This window comes from Triturus cristatus, chromosome 1_2 (assembly GCF_964204655.1).
Source record: "Triturus cristatus chromosome 1_2, aTriCri1.1, whole genome shotgun sequence".
Classification (NCBI taxonomy): Eukaryota; Metazoa; Chordata; class Amphibia; order Caudata; family Salamandridae; genus Triturus; species Triturus cristatus.
Genome location: NC_140580.1, coordinates 474,920,522 through 474,943,904, shown reverse-complemented (window position 1 = coordinate 474,943,904; position 23,383 = coordinate 474,920,522). Strand labels below are relative to the sequence as shown.

Sequence of the window (23,383 nt, the reverse complement as noted above, 5' to 3'; positions counted from 1 at the left end):
GGGTGGCGGTCATTAGATCATCGCCTGCCCTCATGGGCTTTGCGGGCAGGTTAGGTGCCAGGCCCATGGAAGCGTTAATAAAAATTTACAAGAGTAAACCTGTCGCCATTGCGTTATATGGTTCACCAATTTGTTGCTATGTAAACGTGGAACCAATCCAGAGAGCGGAGAACAGATTCATACGGACACTCCTCTCTGTGCCGCAGTCAACACCGACTTACTCAATACACTTGGAGGTGGGCCTAGATTTCCTTACTGATGGGTTGAATATGGCCCCCCTGATCTTTTGGTTAAAGACGTGGCTTAATAAAGACCTCCCACTGAACCATAAGATCATGTCCGACGTCTTGTCCCTAGACCATTGTAAAAAGATCCCCTGGCTGGCCTATCTGTTGAAGGTATTCTCAGATTTGGGACGACCAGAGCTCTTTACTTCCCCCCAAGATATCAAGGTCCAAGACATCGATCTTGTTAAAAAGCATTTTATGGGGAGGGCAAGAGCACTTCGTGAAGAAAGGGAATTAGTGAAACCATCAGTAAGGGGTCATTACTTACTTGTTAATTCATTTTCTTTAGCACCGTATCTTGGTTTCGTTACAATTCCATTCCATAGGTTTCTTTTAACCAAGTTCAGGTTTAATTTGTTACATTTTTATTTAGGCACTTTTAAAACATGGGAAAAACCGGAAATAGCCTCACCCTGCAGTTGCGATCATTTCTCACCACAAGACACCATGCATTTTGTTATGTTTTGTGGGTTTTATTTAGAGCCAAGGAAAAAATATCTGGTATCAGCTTTGAAGGAGGCGGGCTTCACACAAGTGAGACCGGCTCTGCTCTTCTTGCAATCATTGCCTAACATACATATCACCTTTTGTATAGCCAATTTCTTGGTAGCTGCAGTTAGGATGAAAAAACATACCCATTAGATCCATTGTTATTCCTTTTTAACTTTTGTATGCCTAGATTTGTTTTAATGTAAATTATTTTACTGTCATATTTTAACACGCATGAAATGCTCCTAACTTTTTGTATGAAATGTTTTTAATCTCTTTGTATGACTTTAATTGAGTCGAATAAAGATATTCTGACTGAGTGACTGACTGAATGGGGGTCAACTTAAGAAAGAATTACTGTGTTGAAAATAATATTAAGCTATATAATAAACACTAGCCTTTACAACAATGCCTTTACCATGCATGTTAATTATTAGTAAGATAAATATAATATCTATGTGTGTATATGTACAAACATATATTTAATCTCTGAAAAAAACAAAGGTTACAGGGATGTTATAATTAGGAAATATAATTTTAAAAAACCTTAAAAATTCACTGAAAAGAACCAAAGGTTACAGGGACGTTATAGTTAGGCTATTTCACTTGTACAAAACCAGAGAAATTGAGTTCTAGTTAGCTGAGCTAACTATAACTCACGCCCCCACAATGCACTGCTTATGAGCTCACATATTACATTACTCATGACATGGTCAGTTACTAATGACATCATCCGCAGAATCTGACGCACCCACTCACGCCCCAATATAATCTTTCATACACCCACTCCAACTTCCACACTAGCATTCTCAAAACAGTTGACACACCCATACTTACACACCCACTCACTGATTCATAGGACTACACACACATCCACTCAGTTACCTATACAGCAACACATATACCAACTCACTAATACAGCCACTGATATATCCACTCATACACCCATAAAGCTACTCACTCACCTACTCACTCACCCTTAAAGTCAATCACACAGCCACTTAGTCACCTATACAGTTATACACACTCCCACTCACTTATTCATACAGATACTAGCACATACTCACCTATACAGTCATTGGCACAAGCACACACTCAGCTATACAGCCACTCATAACCAACTCACTGACCAATACAGCTGCTAATATATCTACTCATACACCCATACAGCCACTCACACACTGTCAGTCACCCGTAGAGCTGCTCACTCAGCCATAGAGTTGATTACAGAGCCACTTACTCACCTATACAGTTAAGCACACACCCACTCACTTATTCATACAGATACTAGCACACACTCATTCACCCATTACAGTCACTGACACAAGTACAAACCCACCCATACGGCCACTCTTGCAATCAATCAGTCATACATACAGTCACTCATATACTCCCAACACTCACCTTTACTGCCTTGCGCATATGCAGTTACTCAACCATATACCAATGGCATCCATTCACTCACCGATACAGCCATACACACACTCTGTCACCCATACAGCCCCTCACAGATGCACTAATTAACCCATACAGCCACCCACTCATTCATCCATGCAGGCAGTCACACAACCCTCACCCACCCACACAGACACTCATACAGGTACTCAGACAACCAATCAATCCCCCATATAGCCACTCACATACCCACTCACCAACCATTACAGCCACTTAGACACCAACTGACAGATTGATACAGACATTTGCACAACGTAATCACTCACCTATACATTCACTGAGACACCTAATCACTCACTTATGCAGTCACGCACACACTGAATCATCCATACAGGCACTTATACACCCACTGATTCACCAAAACATCTCGATATATTTATTTAACACTCATAAACTTTTTAAAAACACTCAGAGTTACTGGATAATTTCATCAGTGATGTCATTTGAGATGTCATGAGTGATGTCATGAGTGATGTCACTGACCATGTCATGAGTGATGTAATATACGAGGTCAAAGGCAGTGCATTACGGGGGCGCGAGTTATAGTTAGCTCAGCCTCCATAAACCTCCAAGCAATCCCGCTGTATGGGACATACTAGAGGTAACAGGAGAGGTAGTTGGCCTCCTAGAACATCCTTGGGAGCCAACTACCCTCCTGTTACTTCCAGTTAGTCCCACACAGTGGGTTTGGTGAGAGGTGTTCGAGTCATTTTTGAGATTGCATGGAAATATCCTGCACAGTGCCAGTACTGCCACTAAATTTGGTTATAAACATCACACACCGATATGGCTGCCATGGATTGTAAACATCACTTTGAAGTGCAACAGTCCTCTTTTGGGTCGAACCATTAATTATCGAATGGAAGGTGCCTGTTCAATTTAAAAGCATAGTGCGAAGACATGACCGGTTTAAATGGCGAGTTTCGAAAAAGGCGAAAGCTGAAACATATTTGCTTGCAATAAATCTGAGAAACTATTTCCCGAGGGTTCTTCCGTTCCTGTCCTTTGGGATGTTTTAAATGCAGATATCGCGGGCCCACCCCACGCACTGGAGGCACCTGTCCTGAGTGCGGCAAGTTACTGGTGGACTTTTGAAAATGAAAAAAATTATTATTTCATATATATTTATATGTGTATGTGTGTGTATATGCATATATGTACGAAAATTATATATCTATATACACACACACACACACACACACACACACACACACACACACAGACACTCTCTCTCTCTCTCTCTCTCTCTCTCTCTCTCTCTCTCTCTCTCTCTTTCTCTCTTTCTCTCTTTCTCTCTTTTTCTCTCTCTTTCTCTCTCTCTCTTTCTTTCTCTCTCTCTCTCTCTTTCTCTCTTCTCTCTCTCTCCCTCTCTCCACTCTCTCTCCCTCTCTCCACTGCACGTAATTCTTCTGATTTAATAATACAGGGGAACTGGCCCATTTCATCTTGAATTGCTTTGGCCTTACGCGTAAGGCCAAAGCAATTCAAGATGAAATGTTCCCCTGTATTATTAATTCGGAAGAATTACCTGCAGTGGAATGCGTCTTCGTGCACAGTACACTCTTTGGAACATGTAACATCACAGCAGTCCGGCCGTTGAAGACTGCACCATCCTTTCAAACAAAACATGGGGTCGCAAAGTCAGAGACTTTTCTCTAACTCAAGATGCGAGACTGCAGTGTGCTTTAAACTAAACTGTGCAAGTTCTGTCCTGAGTCCCACTGGAGGGCTGGAAATATGTTTATAAATTACTGTAACTTCGAAATTATCCACCGAAGGATTTGACTGTTTCAAAGCACAACTACGAATACCATAATCCTTTTGCATTAATTAAAATGCAAGTGCTTAACCCACCAGAGGGCGTAAATTGCAAATAAAAGCGTGCTTTGAAAGTGAATTTCGTTTATCAGCTGCCTATGATTAAGGGGCCAGAGGGCTCTGAAACCCGTAAGGCCAAAGCAATTCAAGATGAAATGTGCCAGTTCCCCTGTATTATTAATTCAGAAGAATTACCTGCAGTGGAGTGCGTCTTCGTGCACAGGACACTCTTTGGAACATATATACATATATATATATGTGTGTGTGTGTATCAGCATCACAGCAAAGATTCCAAGAATGGCCAGTAATTTCTGTACTGCTGAAGGTTGCGGATGTTTATTGAACTTCCCTATAAACTTTATATAAGAAGCTAAAATTGAATCTGCTTGGATTACTACAGTATATATATATATATATAAATTGTATATAAATCTTTGGCACCGGTTGATGAATCTTAACGAAATTTTCCAAAACTAGTGTGCCAGAGATTCCTGTTGTGAATGAAAAGTTTTGGGGTGATCAGTCAAGCAGGGGCTGAGAAAAGGGGGTCAACAAAAGTGTTTTTCCAATGTTCATTTCCCTAGAGATATTTCGACATGACTAAAGCCCGAACCCCTGGACAGAATTACACCAACCTTGGCAGAGAAGTCCAAAAACAGCCCTTTTTGTCATTTGGTGTAAATCCATTCAGTAGTTTTAGAGATATAAAAAAAAATTGTATATATAGGGACGTCGATCCTCCGAGGATCTGACAGGCCCCGTACTGAAATCTGATTGGCTGCCAACACTTCAACCAGGAATTGTTGGTTGCCATCTGGGGACTCGGCTTCAGCCAAGTTCCCAAAAAAACGCTTAGAAAAAAGAAAAGGGGGCAGGGTAGGAGTACCCTGACTCCAAAACTGTGGTCCTGGTGTCCCCCAGTGTAACCGACAGGGCCAAAAAAAAAATTGGTTTGGGAACGCGTCGGAGTTTCAAATCTGTGGGAAAAGTTTAAACAAAGAAAAGCCAAGCGCAGCCTCTTGTGCATGTTTACATTATAGCCCCCAGATAGGCCAGGTCCCGGGGCAGGCGGGGTTTTTCAAAGAAAAGGAGGGGGCACACAGGGCTCTCCTCCTTGGGCTTAATTATGCCCAGGGGACCACCACCTCCCCGGGGTTAATTTTATTACTGCGGGGGGCTGCTCACATCACCCCTGAGCTCCAGGGACCACCACCTCCATGGGGTTAGAAATAAATTGACTGGGGGGCTGCACGGACCCCCCTTAGCCCCTGGCAGACCTCCACCACCTCCCTGGGGCTACATTAAATATACAGGTGGCCCCGGTAAACCCCCTGCACCCTGGTGACCACCACCTCCCTGGGGCATTCTCGGCGACCACCACCTCCCCGAGGCGGCCCATGCAAACAGAAGGGGGCACGGACACCCCTCCTTGAGCAATACATGGCCCTGGGGGGCAGCTCCTGCTATGTCCTGGGGTGCCCATCCCCAGGACATAGCTATTTGCTTTCGCTTGGCGGGATCTGTGATAGCTCCCGCCAAGCAAAAGCAAACACACCACTTCCAGCTTGTGGGAGCTGTCAAAGTGCTCCCGCCTGCTGGAAGCGAATGTTTCATCTCTTTTTTTGCCTGCAGACATGCGGGCAGGGAAAGAGATGAAACCGATTGCTCCTTCACGCAGGGAGCTGCATTTCCAGCAGCTCTCTTCTTGCAAGAGCAATGCCAGCTCCCGCAGGAGGCGGGGAGCCAACAGGGGCCATGAGGCTTCCCCGCGGTCCTGGGGGAAAAAGCAGAAATCTATTGGTTTTGTCAATGTTTTTTAGACATTTCACACAGCACCACTAGCTGTTGTGGTTCAGCATGTCTTTAAGAGTTTTTTTAAAAAGCACCATGACGTGGTCACCGTTGTCGTTGTCATTGCTCTTTTATTTTTAAACTTTAAGCCATGTTGTACAACAGTCAGCGCCACTGTGCAACATGTCTTTAAAAAAAAAATAAAATCTAATAGATTTCTTTATTTTTATTTACAACTAATATAGAGACAGGTTCCTCTCTGTGGTGTGAGGGAGCAGGGATTTGTGGCTGAGGCACCAACGGGAGGTGCGAGTTAGCAATATGCGACAGGAGGGAGGCACAACAAACCGCTTACTGAGCTAAATACTTAGTTTAAAAATTTGCGATTAACTCACACCAAAATAAAAAAAGTTTTAAATATTCAAGAGCAAAATTTAAATTTGTTAGGAGCACAGCAGCGCAAATCACATGCAGTTGGCAAACAAGCTTGCTCACAAAGAAAAAAGTGGGTCGAAAAAAGCGGATGTAAAGCTAATAAGCATTGGCATAGCCAATAGGTCTCGCTTTTGAGACCTTATAAGTATTTACTTATGCAGCACAATATCCTTGGTGCAACACCATCAACTGTTGCATGGCTAAACATTTATAAGATCCCAAAGGCGCGACCTATTGGCTCTGCCAATGCTTGTTTCCTTTGCATTCAGGGACTAGTAGTTCTGATTTTTCAAGGGGTTAAAACAGGACAACAAATCCCAGATGCTGAAAACATGTGGTTAGAGGAGTTATGTATGGAACTGGGAAATTTCAGAGTTCTGCTGCTAATTTATGGTCTAAACAAGTGAGCAAGGTTTGCACACACATCTCCAGCAAGTGCATTAACCACCTGATTTACATTACCATTGCTATACCCTTTGATGTGTTGATTACCAATGGCTATTTGCACAGCTGGTGCTTTAACCCCGTAAGCTATATGCAGTATTTGATCAACTAGTTCATGCATAACATCTTTACTATCGCAGTCTCGTGCATTTTTGCACAGCAGTTTCCCAAGACATTCCCCATTTAGAAGGTGCAAATCAGTTCGCCAGAAAATAGCCCAAAATTACAGAAAAGGTTCCAAAAGTTGTCCACCTTCTCTGATCGATCTTCTGCTGAGCAAATGAAAGAATAGCAGATCATGATTTCAGTCCTGCCCTTCATTAAAAAAAAAAGTGCATTTTGGGAATTGCAGTCCATAATTGCTTCAAGTGGACTAACACAGTAAAGACGCTGCCTTCTAAAAATAAACCCTAGCACTTGAAACAGAGATCTGAGCACCCGAAATAAGCACATGAAGTTGAGTTTTTCAAACAACGTAGCCCTTCCTGGCTCAAACAGCTTGGGTCGACCTGTTCTGGCTAAGAAACACAATAAGAAGATATGTCAAGCTATCATCCTACCCCAAGGTCTGCTGCTACTTGTAGTGTACAACTACCAGCAGCAGAGAGGTATGGTAAACAACGGGATGGGGGGAACTGTTCTCACCTGAAATGCAGCAACATGAGCTCGAAGCAGCACACAACTTAACAAGCCAAGGCAAACGCTATGCAAGTCTGGAATCTAATATTGGGACAATTTATGGCAACCATCTACAAAGAGCGCGCAGACAAGCACTGGCCAGCGTAGGCATTGCCAAGAGAGAACAAAGGACGTTCAGTAAGAACAAAAGGGGGTTGAGCTGGCCGAGCTTGGGCAGATTCCCAGGCTAACAAAGTTCATGTTCCCCTTCTATGCTCATAAAAGGTCAAAGGCGACTAAGGGGTCAGCGTTGTCAATGCGAGCAGCGCTTTAGGAGTCTAAGAGAGGCCTTTCCGAGTATCTACAAGGGGCCACTGACCGTGTCCTCCTCGGCCGTCAGGAAAGTTCTCTTGCTCAGTATCTAATGGAACAGGCTGTTCCCAGCTCTCTCCAACGCCGAGCCTTCCTTACTCTTCACCTTGCAGTCTGCGCTCTTCAGAGATCCCTCCGTCCTGCCTTCCATCCTCGGCACGAAGACCAGCAAAGTGCCGGGTAGACTGGAAGCACCGACAGCGTTTGCAGCGCTCTCAAAGGATCACGCCATCTAGACGAAAATGCTAATCCAAAACAATACAAAGATAAAACGGAGAGAAAAACACGACTAGCAAAAATAGGAAATAAGCTAAAAGAGAAAGACAGAAAATACAGAATGTCAAAGCAAAAAGGGGAATAAGAAATAAAAATAAAAATAAAAATGCGATGCAGCGCACGCTAGGAAATTTGTTTTATTTATTTTATTGTTTACTTACCTGCAATTATCCATATTCCGGTTTTTAGAACCCCCCACCCTGCCCCTCCCCCACCCTGCCTTTCCGCCCCACTGAACTCCCTCCACGGGCCGCAGCTGGAAATTATAGTAGGGGAGAAACAAAAAGAAAAAATCTTGAAAGAAAAAAGTGGGAGAAGAAAACAAAAGACGAACAAATAAAAGAAAATACAGAAATCAAAAGGCAAAGAAAGAACAAAAAAATCATTGCCAGGAAAAAAAGCGAAGAAAGAAGGACAGTGATAATGATGAAGAGAAAGGATGATAGAAGGAGGTGGAAAGCAGAAGGAAGAAAAAACAAGCGGGTGTGCCTTGCGCTGGCAGCAGGGGGAGGGGAGAGGGGAGGGTGCCTGCGCCTGTTTCCCTTGCGGGAGCGAGCAGGAACCATATGTTAATTAAAACCAGATGGTTTTAAAGCTCGCTCCCGCAAGGGAATCGCCAAACGTGCACGCATTGCCATTGAAAGCAATGCAACACGTGCACGTTTTTGCCTGCAAAAGTGAATCGATTGCTAAAGGTCTTTCTCCTATGCAGCGCATGTGTGCTGCGTAGGCGAGACCTAAAAAGTGGCGCATGGGCCAAGCTCTGCTTATAAGAAAAACACACGAAGAACAACAGGAAATAGCATGCTACAACCAACAGAAATCAAGGAAAACAAATGGGCAAGCACACAAACTAATGAAAAGTAGGGGTGGGCTGTAATCCCCTTTTAAGATGTATATTGATTATATGAGATTTCACAAGCACAGCGCAAGCGCTGAGCAGGCAAAACCTAAAAAAAAGCTGCAACACTAATCTAGAAAGTGAAAAGTCATGCATGGGTCAGAAACAGTGAAGAATAATGGTGGCAGAACCGGGGCAAGAAATAGAACACACAAAGGTAAATAGATGATCAAGAGCAAGTGCTGTTGCTATGAGGGTCAATTCAGTTTATGTGGAGTGAGTCCCCGCCTCAGAATTAACAGTTCTCCTTCTCATTTAGAGGTGGGAAAGGGTTAGATTTCCTTTGGGTCATCCTCAGCTGGCTCTGTTGTTAGAAATGTTTGACTGGTGGCCCATCCACCACTGGGTCCCAGTAGCAGTAGCGGTAGCAGTAGCAGAAGCAAAGCAGAAGCATAGCTCTGCGAAGCAAGGCAGTTCCAAACATGAACATTATAACATGTCCCTGGTGTGCAGGGAGAAAACTGGTCACATCATGGACATTTCTATTTTGTTCTGCAGAATTAAACCTGCGCTTTGGGAGTTTTATTCTCAGAACAAAAAAGGAATGCAGAGCTAGCCCCATGAGCATTCACAGAGATCCCTGCCAGGAAAGAAAAGATGTCTCAACATGGTAAGTAGGGGCACTGGTCTCTGCCTGTCTGTAGGACTTTCCACCAAACTCAGAATTAACTCATATGTTTTTGGCACTATCTTGGTTTGCGAAACACGAACACGGTGAGCGCCACACATAGTGTTTGTTACAGTCACAGAATGGCACCAACAAGAACACACCATCCTGCAAACCCTCATCTCCTAATAGGAGAGAATAAACAAGAAATGTTGGGAAGAGAAATGCTACCCAGTGGAACACTAAACTTGTGCATGGGTCTTGTGTCCAACCAAGGTAGAAGTAAAGTAACAGCTAGAACACTCTGGGTATCTGTAGAATAGAAAAGTACAGAGTGATCACCACTAAGAATGAGGATGGTCAGAAAGTTGTATACAAGGTAAAGATGGTTGTGTGCCAGTCACCCTTTGTGTTACCTCTTAACCACACTCCCTTAATCCTCCTCCCTACCCTCCGATGCTCCCTTTTTTATTTTTTACTTATTTTCTGCCTTTCATTCCAATGTGTTCACTTCCTCCTATTACACTTTTCAATACTCTCACCCTTCCTTATGTTTACTTTTGTCGAAGACCTCCTTCAGCCATTCCTCCTTTAAGGGGGTCTTATAACTCAGTTATTGTTTACTGTAACAGGGAGCTTAATTGTTTTCTATAAACATTATGTGCAAATTGGACTTTACCTAACCACTCCCAAAGATATGTTACTCCTGAAAATTGGGTTTTTAAAGACCTAACTTCGATGGGTATTTTCATTCTTGATCTAGAGATTTGTCTCTTCTATGGAAGGTTAATTTGTCATTAGCCTCTCTGATGTGTAAACCATGTGAACCTTTGGCTTTGTGGCAACAACCAGTGTCAGGAAAGCAGCGGACTTCTTGGTCATTTTCCAAAGGATCCTACTGTGTCTTTCCGATGGACATGGTTGTCCTTTGGATGTTTCCTTCCTTAAAGTAATCAAAGATTTCCAGAACAATCCGAGGGTTTTCGTGATGTTTTCCAGCTTTGCTCGATGCTTCCTTGGCAGAGCTAATGTTACACAATCTTGACAATTCCCAACCTCAAATGAATAGCTCCTGCCAGTTTCTGATCGTATCTAACGCTTGACTTCCTTAGACAATAAAGCTGCAAAGGCCATTATTGCGGGGCTAATAGATTCTTATATCTTAAAATACTAATGATAGACAGTAGCCTTAGTTTTCTGCCTAAGATCGTCATGACATTAGGGGTGATTGGGCTCCTCTGACGTCACATGCTAATCGCACCAGTGCATGGGCATCGTAAATAACCTTCCAAAGGCAGCTGCAAGGCAGCAACATGGCTTCTCAGCATGCTTCTTTTTCTTGACATATGAAGCCTATATTTCTTTCTACACTGAAGAAACATTTATTGGACATTGAAACATTACGGGGTGCTCATTGTCGATGGAAGGAGCGTGTCAGCGATCGGAACCCTGCGGTGGCGGTAGATGCGGAGCAGTTGTTGTTGGCACGAAAAGCTCTATATGGGAGAAGTCCAGGGTCTGTATCTGTGATGATCTCATCAGTAGTCGGATGCAGTTTCTACATTGGCCTCAGTGAAATCCATTTGTGAGGAGACTGGGACAGTTCTTTTTGTCGCAAAGAGCACAGAACCTCTGATTCTTCACCTCAAGTTCAGTTCTTGTAGATTTAAGGTTGTTACAGATTTAAGGTTGGAAAAGTACACTTTAACACCAGCCAAGGGTCCAGAACCTGGGGGGCATCACTTGGGTTTTAAGACTACCACTAGGAGAGGTAGCAGCAGTGTCCAGGCAGGTCCAATTGGTACTGGTCAGCTGGGCAGTTGCAGGGAAAAGCCTCTGGAAGCTTGTAGTGTCCCTGTAGTTCAAAAAGAGGTCAGCCAACTAACCCTTGGAGTCACTTCTACGGTGATAGGTTCAAGGTAAGCAAGCATGTTGGGTTTTTCCACTGCCAAGACATGTACAACTTGAGTATGAATGTCCTGCTCTTTAAATGCCATACATTTGCCCTATGAGCCTTTAGGGCCTACCTCAGGGATGACTTATACGTATAAAAAAATGATTTAGGCCTAGCAAAACATTTATTTTGCCAGATCAAAATGACAGTTTTAAAAACGGCTACAATGGCAGACCTGAGACATGTTTTACTGTGCTACTTAAGTGGGTGACACAATGAGTGCTGCAGCCCACTAGGAACATTTAATCTACAGGCCCTGGGTACATATAGTACCATACTGGGGACTTATAAAGTAAAATAAATGTACCAATCAGATGTATACCAATTTTACCATGTTTGGAAGGTAGAGCACAAGCACTTTACCACTGGTTAGCCGGATGAAAGTGCACTGAATCCTAAAGCCAACAAACATGGGTTAAGCAATAATAGGTTAGTAATCGCAAAAATCTGACAGAATAAGACTCAAAAGATGGCGAATTCCAGCAGTAAGCCAGGTGTGTAAAATGGAGTTCGCAAACAACATTTTTGGATTTAAGCTGAAGTCAGTGTCCAGGTTCAGGATTTTTCTCATGGGAAGGTAGAAAGCTAAAACATCAAGAGGGATTGTGGAAAAGGGACCCAGGAATGATTCGAAAAATGAGGGTGCCTGCTATGCTTTTGCCTTTTTTCAAATAGTGTGTTATCCACTAATGACCCTACCACCTGTGGATAAGCACAGTTTGTGCCAGCCTTTATGGTGCCACGTATAAGCATATGAGGACAATGTGTGCATGCCTGGGTTTTCTAATGGGGGTCCAGGTTATTTAAGATGGTGCTTTCAGTGAGCATACCACCAGGTGCAGAGAGTTCAGAGTGGCACCACTGGAAGGCGTTCAATGTCAGCTGATGTCAAGATAATGGAGCTCAGTCATTCAATAGCGCTCACTGCAGACCAGATCCCCTGCCTCCGACACCACAGTAGTAGTCTTCTTCTTAGATGCGCCACATACTGTTGTAGGCAACACTTCTACCATAAGCAACTACGGCATGTTTTGAAACTGTTTGGTAGTTCTACAGAGTACTTTTGCTCTAGTGTGTCCATCAGGGAGCACAGATGGTAGGTTCAGTGGATAGGCCTCAACATAAAAATACAATTGCTTTTGAAGAGTTCAAGATAGGAAGGATTAAACATATTATGAATGACTGGAAAACCTCACAAATGCAGGTTTCCACTTCAGTAATGTTATATAACCCTCAAAACATTGTATGTTGGAGAACGAAAACATTCAGTATTAGGTAACTGAAACTCATTATATTTAAATATTACCACACTTTGTTAAATTACACACTGTGATGTAATGTGCTAGGACTGTTCTCTACAAAAATCAGTATGAAATGTTTGGCACTATCAGGCAGTTGGCATTAGTCTGTCGAGGGCTAATTTAATCTGAAAGTAGCTTCCTACCCATTAGGCCTACGATACATAATCATTCATAGGCATATTTTATATCTTTTTGATAACGGTTATTTAATGTTATGTCTGCATTGAAGACGTTATCTCCTGTATATTTTTGCAGCATTACAATTCTGCCAGCCTTGTGTAAATTACGGAAATCTGCCTTGCAGATCTCTCTCTCTCTCTCTGTCTATCTCTGTGTGTTCCATTATCCAATAGAGGTAAAACATTTAAACTAAAAAGCAACATAAACCTGTTTTAATTATAGGTGTGTGATTTTTGTAGGCAATCTAACTACGCTGAAAGCCTTGAATCTGAGGCATTGCCCTCTCGAGTTTCCACCACTTGAAATTGTGCAAAAAGGTCTTCAGGCAATCCTGTTGTTTCTTCAAAATGCAAGAGCCGGAAAGTGTGACCACGTGGAGCCAACTCTGCCTGGTATGTAAGAATTATGTCATTAATGTAAATTGAAATGTAGATTGTAAGTGACCACATTTATTTAAGAACAATTCTAAATAACAGATGAGTATTAATTGAACTGTGTTGTATCTTGTGGTGTTACAATGCATCCTCTCCACAGTTTCCCAGTTCCCTGCTGCTCAGCCAGTGTGTGTGTGATATGTAATGGAATGCTGATGAGTGCTTGGTTGGTAAAAATGTCAGTTGCAGACAGTGGGCTGAGCTGTGAGAATGCCCCACCTGGTGAGGCTATTTAGACTTAACCTGGCATATTCAGAGTTTCATCGCGTTGGCAAAGAATGCTGGAGGTGAGTGAACCGACAGTGTAGATGAACTATAATGCAGCATCTAGGATATGAGTGAACAGACAGTGAGTGGTATCAGCCACTAGAAGCGCTGAAGTAAAACTTTATGGTACACTGTGAGTAACAGTAATGGTTGGGAGAGTGAGCTTGTGGATGTCAGGGGCTTGCTAGCGCTGTAATGTGTTTGGATTTTGGAACCAACTGGGTTGTGAGTATGTGGGAGCATTGTGCTGTGGCTTAAATACAATCGCCGCAAAACTGAAGTATTGTTGTGCAGCGGGTGGGTGCCAGAACGCATCAGCGTTGCCATGGGAAGTGTCACATGCACAAAGAAAGAGTGACCAGCATGTGAATTGATGCCGGGTGTGCATGTGTTAACAACACAATAACCGCTTGTGAGTAAATGCGCTGTGCATGGTCACCCCAAGATAGCCAGGCATGTGGGTGTTGTAGTAACCAGTAAACGTTGCCTGGGTTGCCAAAGATGCTGTGACAATGGGATGGAGTGAAGAATCACCGCAAATGAATGCCGGCACTGTATTGTTGTGAAGGCCCCAGAACGTTATAGTAACAGCAGGACGGTGGAGGATGCACTACTCGCATGTGCACTTTTATGCCAAACCTAGTCTGAAGAAACGTGCTGAGCTGTTGCATTGCACTGTAGGGTGTATGAGGATCACGCCCAACTCAGTCCCTATCTCTGCATTGAGGCATTAATCACTAGCGCACCTCCCGGTGGGTGAGGAACACTGGGACCAATTTATAGTGACCTGATCAACATGTGGCACTGTGTAGCGCAGATTAGAAAAGGAAAACTGGTGAATCCTTACTGAGTAGTCCGATTTCTTGTAGTGGAGTGTAGATTGTGCCTGGTACCTGGGATGAACTTCAAGAATAGTTGAAATAAAGAAAAGACTATCCTCTTAATGGCTGTATACAGAAAGAAAGGAGGACCATTCGGTGGTCATGATGGATTGGACAGCCTGCAGAATAGAGAAAGGACAAGGACTTATACATTGAGTTCATGCTGGTACTGGAGTTTTGGCATTGTGTTCGGGTGAGAGGTCGCTCACCGGGGACTTTGGGTATTATTGGTGGATATTTTTAAATGCAATGCTCAATTTGCTGCCTGTGTATATTTTCATGGCTATTTTGAATGTATTGCCTGTGTGTATTTTTATTAATGCCATTCAGTTTTTGCTACCTGAGTATATATTGATATATGCTGGAGTCTCCTGTGGAGATGCGACTGAGGAGTCTAGGTGGAGAATGTAGTTGTTATGATGAGTCTGTGTTTTTGGTGCTTACCCCTGGTCCTGTTGTGTATGCAGTAGGGGGGTGAAGTGGCAATACTCTGGGTCCTGTTGATAAAGGGGGGGGGTGAGGATTCAGTTGTGTTTTAGTACATATCCCTGGTCCTCTTGTGTATGCAGTAGAGGGGTGCACCCTACCCTTCCAGAGGTATGCAATATAGGGTGAGTGTCGTGCAGTCTATGATTTAAGGTGCTTCTCCCTCAGTAGAGGCATGTGTGTTGCACTCTATGTTGTGAAGGTTGTAGGGGCATGTGAGTTGCACCCTAATGTTGCATGTCGTTTGCATAATGTTGTAAGTATCTTTCCTAAGGGGTAAAGGATTTACTGTGTGCAGTAGAGGGCATGAATAGTCCCCTGGTCCTGCAGTGTATTTAACAGTGTTGATGATTTATGTGTTTGAATATTTATGTGGCTGATTGATTGTTGATTACCATCTTATGGCCATCTGTGTTTTCAAATGTTTTTCTAATTGGAAGAGGTATTTTAACATGTAATGCATTCTGTCCACAGTTTCCCAGTTACCTGCTTCTCAACCAGTGTGTGTGTGATGTAATGAAATGATGATGAGTGTCTGGTTGGTAAGAATGTCAGCTGGAGAGAGTGGGCTGAGCTGTGAGGATGCTGCTCCAGGTGAGTCTATTGAGACGTAACATGTAACCTGCAACTTAGAGACTATCTTCAATAAATCTACATTTTATAATCTACATGACTTGGCTATCTGACATCGCGTATTTACAGCAAACTGGTTGGCTATTGCCAACTTCGTAGTCCTGAATGGAAAAGGCTTCATTAAGCAAGCATTTGCAATGCAATCGGTCTTGCCATTGGGACCTTATATGTATTTAGCTACACAGCACATTAGCCTGGGTGCTGAAACATCTACTGTTCTTTAACATGGAGGGAAAGTAAGCACCAAACTGCGTGACACGCCAGGTATGGGAACACATGGAGAGAAATATTGCCTTTCAGCGGGAAAAGGTATAGTCCAAAACTCTGTTTTTAATATAAAAGCAGGGCCTTCGGTGGACGTATATCTGAAAATACAGGATTTGAAAAAAAATATTATTGTCTACGGGTGCTTGAGGCAGACAATTTCTATCGACTGGAATGCTAAAGTGATTCTGGTAATGTACTGATCTCTGCTGGTCGTTTTCTATCAAGAAAGTTAAATAGAGGCAGTTGAACAGGAAAAAATGTCCCTAAGCAGAAGCAGACAACTCATAGGGCTGATCTCCAGAGTCCACAAAGTACATAAACATTTAAGTATATACTAAAGTATATATACTGAAGTATATACAAGAGATCTCGAATGCTCGACCTGAAAATTATATAATTTTTAGGCAGGGCACTCCCTAAGTGTCTCCATTTATGTTACAGCCCTTGCTCACGCATCACCGACTGCCACAGGCAAGTTGCTATGTTATCCGTATATCGAGGATATTGAAGGCTTTGTTTGACATTTCCCTTTTGGGCGCTGCTGTCGTTTCCTCAGCTGTCCCTGTCCCAAGAAAGAGTCTGTTTGCAGTATTTTGCTTCATTTTAGTTGGGTTTCAATACAGAATCTCAAATACAGAAATCCTTCTGCTTCCACACATTATTTTCTACAAAGGCAGGCTCAGGCTGGAATTTTCCGCTTCCCTCCCATATTATATTAATTAGAAACCGTTTTATTGTATTCACATAGATAGTCACTTTCGTGGGATTTTCAGAATTCAGTTTTTTTACCATTCTTCTAGTTGTATTCTGTTTTATCGCTTTGCTTCTGTCATGGTTTTAATTAACTGTACAGATGATGCACCTGAACAAGTTAGAAACACTTGTGGCTGCTCTACTGCTGCAATAGTATTTATTTTATCTTTCTTTAAAAGATAAAGAATGTTACCTAATTGTAGCCAAGTGTTTTTCTTTTATTTTCCATTCTGTGGAGGACACCTGAGAACATTGTCTTCTTTTTTTCAGATTTATTTCTGTGCAAAAATGATATTGTGAAGAACCAATGTTTCAGTGACATGTTTAATGTCTGTTTGGGTTTTAAAGGCCTCTTTTCTTGGAATCAACTTTTTCACCATCGCTAACAGTGTCTTTCTATCCGTTTTTACCCAGCCCTCATTAGCAGTGAGTATTGTTGCAGGGGTGTCCTGTTCAGATTGGAGCCAGCTAGGTATCCTTTGTTACTTGTGGCAGTGCCACCTGGAGTACCGTTTCGCTGGGAGAAAATTGTTTTTTTATGACGATGGACACATCCATCGTCAAGTATCATGCTTCCTTTCTTAGTTTTCCTAGGTCTTTGTTGGCCCGGTTGGGGGAGGGGGGGCGGTTCCAGCAAAGAGATTGCCATTCTACATCATTTATCTGTATGTCAGGGGCTTTTGCTAAATTTTCACTGTTGCGACCACCATTGATCACTTGATGTTGAGTGCTTCGACATTAAAGGTTGCTCATTGGGATCATCTCAATCTTAACAACTCTCGCAACAATTACAGCCTTTCTACATTGATTACCCTAATCTGTATTGCCAATACTCTCAATGCCGCTCAACCCAAATGCATGATGGTGTGCGCTTCAGTTAAAGACACAGTGAATCTGTTTTTTATTTATGTACATTACATAATTCTCAAGCATTTTTGTGGCATAGCAACCAGCAACCAAACATAAATGTATTATTTACCCTTTCAAGAAGCTAAAATAGTATTTGCTCAAATTATGTATTTTTAGGAAAATTATACCCAAAGTGCTTATATCTGAAGAGCTCATATGGTGTAAGTAAAAGTACATTAGAAAAATTATACATAAAGATCAAGACACTAAATCAATGTAATACACATATAATTGTTGCTACAGTAGTAATGATTCCTACCCAACAGGCCTAATATAAACAGAAATGTTCAATCGTGTACTTGTCTGTTGCATGGGCAGCGTTTCAACACGTAATTATTTCATGGGTCATCATCAGAATGAATTAAGGCCATGGGTGGTATATTTTTTGAGGTGAGTAGATCAAGAAAGGCCTGAATAATCACAGTTTCATGAACTGGAGTAAGTTCAGAATATTGCATGTAAAAAAAAAGTATCACTTAGATGGGCTAGGTAGAATCTAGTATCACCTCTTTCTTCATCTCTAGTCTGCAAATAGCAAAGAAAGAATGATGTCACCTTCCACAGCACTGCAGCCATCACTGTTTTATGTGGGAAACCAAATGAGTAGACACCAATGTATATATTTTTTCTTATGTGCCAGCCCCTTGCTCAGGATTAGATGGCTGTGTTGTCCATCTCATTTGTTCTTGTTTAAAGCTTCCCTCCCTATTCTTCTGTTTCTATCGCCTAGGAATATTTCACTCTGCTTAGTTGAGCTGTTTTCTTCCACTGAGGGAACTCATTTTAGGCATCACCTATATATAGTTTTATTTGACTGGGGGACCTCATGTTACTTAAAAAAAAAAAAAAAAAAAAAAAAGAGATATTAAGAAGTGGTATAGCGAGCGAGCATTTTTCGTGTTCTGCATTTTTCGTGTTCTGCATTGTTTGATGGGGTGTTCACCAACTTCATGGCATTTCATTAAAGGTACTGGATAGTGAATAGATGCCACTCATATGTATAGTCCACTAATGGGAACTACAAGATGCTGGTATTATGTGACATTGTGCATTAGGCGTACTTTGCAGCTCGTATACTCATGTACTGCGCTGTGTCAGTATTTCACCTTCCCGTTCCTTCGCTGTTATCTGCTGACTGCCTGCAGCCTCCAATAACTTGCCCTCCTCCCTGCTTGTGTGGTTTGCGTGTGGGATTGGCCTGTCCTGGTAATCTCTGAGCAGTTTCAAGAGCCCTGAAGGCGAGTCTGATGCGTGTTTGCATTTATGGTTGACATGTAGTTATATTTCACCAGCACTACTGGTAATTTCTGACAAAGTTGCCTAAAAACAGCATTAAGCACCTACCATAAAAACATTAGGGAAGTGAGAAAGACCCACATAGCGGAATTAATAATGCAGGAAATCTAACAAAAGAACTATATAAGATTCTAAAAGAATTCACTAAACCGACTGCTTGCCCCTCTCCCATTCCCACCTCCCAGTCTCTTTGTGATGACCTCACGGACCACTTTGAGGAAAAAATCTCCATAATTTACAGCAAACTGTCATACCCAGGTAGAATTGTCCTCACTTGCCTCCTCAGTCACCAGACCATCTTGGAGAATTTTAATCCAGTTACCTCTGAGCAAGTTTTGGCCTTGATGAACTAAATCAAACCAGGGTCATCAGAGGATCTCTTTCCTCCCCACATCATGGTGACCCTTATCCCAGCACTTCTCCCTATGATTACGGATGTGTATTACCAGTCTCTGAGTAACGAAACTCCATAAGCAAAAAGGAAAACAGCCAAAGTCAGACCCATTAGAGCTAGCTAATTATAGGACGATATAGTTGCTCCCTTTTCTCGGCAAAATAATAGACACTGGTAAACAAACAGCTTATATCTTTCCTAGAAAGCCACTTCCTATTGGACCCCTCCAGTCAGGTGTTTGTGCGTCATGCAGCAGAGAAACAGTGCTGGGGCTGTACTAGACATTATCAGACTTTTTCCTGGACAAAGGGCACCTACCTATGCTGGTATCAGGTTACCTATTTGCCACATTCAACACCATTCACACACTATCTTGATCCAAAGACTTGTTGAGATTGGTGTCGGCGGAAAAGCCATAAGCTGGCTTAAAGTGATCGGAGCCAAACTGTGTAGCTAGAGTCCTTCAATTCCCGTACCATGGCCCTTGACAAGAGGGTGCTACAGGGGATATTCTTGAGCCACACCCACTTTAAAATCTACGGGCCCCCTCGCTCAAGTGGTAAAATTCGTTAGATTTGAGATCCTGCTTATCGGTAAGGCCCAGGCCCTATGGTCAGAGGATTGGTGGCCCCCAGAACTGGAAGCGGCCTCCACCCCTATAAAGGTAGCAATAAATTTGGGCATCCTGATAGATGACAACCTTTCTTTGAAAGAGCAGGCTAACTCCACCTAGGGTACCTGTTTCAGGATCATGCACCTATTTAGAAAGGCATTCCAGTGGCTGCCCCTCCGGACCAGAAATTCCCTCACTCAAGCACTCATTGTAACCCGCCTAGACTATGGCAACGCTCTCATGGTAGTAGCAAACAAAGCTCTTCTAGCTAAACTTCAGGTAGTGCAGAATACTACAGCCCGCCTAGTTTGTAACCTTTACAAAACATGGCTAGCTAAAGTCATAGAATGCCAGTTGAATTATTTAATAAGAGTTTACAAGATGTGAGCCATTCTGTACAATAGCCAAAAAAACCAGCAGAAAATGTCTGCCATTCACTATTTAACCATCATTCCCACAACGCTAATGTCAAAGTTACCTAGAAATCCTAAACTGTTATTGATATCATGAAAGCCTCCTTGTGGAATTGCCCCAAGCACCGTTACATTTTTGGATGAGGTGCAACAAATGCTTAAACTTCTGGAAGCTAAAGATGTCCATAATTTCTTGCTCCCAGAAACCTGGATCTAGGACATTGGTATCTAGTCTATGGCAGGCTACTGTCTTCCAGGCAGTCTTCATTGCCTACCTTTAAAGTTATTGTGCGTTAAAAGGGATTCCCAACAATAACAGGGAGCTATCGGGTAGGAGATGCATATCAAGGACTTTAAAGAACTAATAATATGCTGTTGCTAAGAGGGCAAATGATTAGGACACGAATCAAGCATGTGAACTTGAACCACGCTTTTAAAGTGGCATCAAAGACATTGGCAGATATGCTGGCAGCAATCTGTGATCTTCTATGTTAGACTGCTTCTTACTCTTGAAAGTGTGACTTCACAGACACAGCAGTTGGGTGTTGGCCCAGAGACTCTCTCCCTTCGGACTGCTTCACACTAAAGTTCTGACACCAGCACTGTGTGTAGTACTGGCAACAGCCACCTTAGCTTCGGACAGGCTATGGTGTACTACATTTGCAGCACTGTGTTAGCTAACAGAGCCCAGTGCAACCCCTAGACTAGTATATCAGAGTCAGAGTATGAGCACTGAAACTATCACCTTGACTAATTGCAAAGAGCCAGTCCAACAGGGGTCACTGCGAACAGCAACCTGAGGGGAACTGTTGTGTCTCTCCAACAACTGCATGGAAGGGACAGGCAACAAAGCCCTTCCTTATTAGAGATGCTCTTCAGTCCTTGCCGTGCTGTGTATTCTTAGCAGAAATTATATATATATATATATATACATATATATATATATATATATATTACCTACTGGCGGTCGCCAGTAGGTAGTTATAGTTAGGACCCCTTTTCCATAGGAAAACCTCAACATTCTATTTTGAATAACTTTGGCGCCGGTCGATGAATCCTCGCAAATTTCTCAAAATAGGTGGGGCGCTACGCTCCGCTCCTACCCTGAAAGTCTCGGGGGGATTCGTCAAGCGGGGGCTGAGATAAAAGGGGGGTCCCAAAACGCGTTTTTCCCATGCATTTTTCCATAGGACCTTTAGAACGAGCTACAGCCCGAACGGCTGAACAGAATTACTAGAAATTTGGCAGAGAGGTAGTCCCTAGGTCAAGGAAGTGCCTTTTGTAGGTTTGGTGTAAATCTGTTCAGTAGATTCTGAGAAAATAGCCTTTAAATCAATATATATATCTGAGCCCGCTTACGGTACGCTTACCGTACGCTTACCGTAAGCATACGGTGGCGTGCGCGAGCGCGATTCTGATTGGCTCTTAGATCTTAGTAAACATTCGAATCGGCCGAAACCAGGAAGCGGCGGCCGCCATTTTGTCTCTCGCACTGAGTGTTGTTTATCAAACAAGATGGCCAAAAACATGTTACGGGGCTGTTTTGACAACTCCCTCCCACATAGTCATGTTGAGGGAGTCCCCAAACATCCCCCAAGAGCAAAAACGGTTTTATTTTTTTTTCGGCAATTTCGCCGAGTACGCTTACCGTACGCTTACCGTAAGCGTACGGTAAAAAAAAATAAAAAAAAAAAACACTATCCACACTTACCCCACCCCCTGTGCTTTTGGTGGCCGTAGGCCACCAAATGTACAGGGCTTATTAATTGGTAAAAAAAACTAAATTTTGGCAACATGAAATTATAAAATCGAAATAAAAAAAACACTATCCACATTGACCCCACCCCCTGTGCTTTTGGTGGCCGAAGGCCACCAAATGTACAGGGCTTATTAAAGTTGATAAAAACCGTGCACGGAACGAACTGCGTTAAGTGGGCGCGCACGCCTCGAATGGCGTAAAGTAACTTAGCATTTAAAAAACCGTACAAATTCACTGAAAAAACCATAGGTTTCACACACGTTATAGTTAGGAATTAGCATTTAAAAAACCTTGCAAATTCACTGAAAAAACCATAGGTTTCACACATGTTATAGTTAGCGGAAATTTTACTGATAAAAAACCAGTGAAATTGCCCCGTTATAGTTAGTGCTGGCAACTATAACTCACGCGACCGCAATCTTCTGCTGATGACATATGTGTCTTTATGAAAAAAAAATATTTGTAATATATGTATAGCTAAAAATGTATGGAAGAAGACATGGGCAAATAAGTGTCTAAATACAGTATTAGCATCAGCAGAGGATTGCGGTCGCGTGAGTTATAGTTGCCAGCACTAACTATAACGGGGCAATTTCACTGGTTTTTTATCAGTAAAATTTCCGCTAACTATAACATGTGTGAAACCTATGGTTTTTTCAGTGAATATATATATGTATATATATATATATATATATGTATATGTATATATATATATATATATATATGTATACATACATATATGTGTATATATATATATATATATTCCTTACTCCAAACGGGTTTGTTGGGAACCGAGCCCGTAGTCAGGTGGTGCTTAATGCCGGTAAACCAGAAAGCCGGCAAATCTTATATAAATCCAATTTAAACGTTGAAAGCACACTCGGAGTCACGGGTATTACATAAACGGCAGTAGTTTATTCTTCGTGACGCGTTTCGACACAAAAAGTGTCTCGTTCACACCTGCACATGCGTACTTGCACGCGCACAGGACCCGCTCCACCCCTCCTTGAGACCCCCATTGATTGGACCTTGTGCCGCCTGAAATTAATTCAATTCCCGGCACCGGAACCCCTCCATCCTAACTTGATGTGGTTGGATACAGCTTTGATTTCAAGCCATCGTTCTTCCTCGAGGCACTCACCGTTGTGGTGACACCACCGGTGCAACACTCTCATTTGTCGACACCTTCAATGACTAACCTTCCCATATGCTAAAGTTCATATGCTCACATTTGTCCTGAAGATGAACTCGAATAATTGAGTTCGAAACGTCGTCGACCTTACGCAACTTGAACCTTTTATACTGATCTAACAAAGAAAATGGTTCACTACTGTTGCCAATGCGATGCTC

The 23,383-nt window shown here is 42.5% G+C and overlaps 1 protein-coding gene across 2 annotated transcripts in view; it reads left to right on the top strand.

The window, feature by feature from the left end:
- Nucleotides 1-23,383, top strand: part of LRRC27 (leucine rich repeat containing 27) — a 440,921-nt gene that overhangs the window by 148,221 nt on the left and 269,317 nt on the right. For both annotated transcript variants that reach the window (XM_085606197.1, XM_085606198.1), the window contains one exon: nt 13,168-13,320. In XM_085606197.1, coding sequence (XP_085462323.1) covers nt 13,168-13,320 — 153 coding nt within the window. The remainder of the gene's footprint in view (nt 1-13,167; nt 13,321-23,383) is intronic.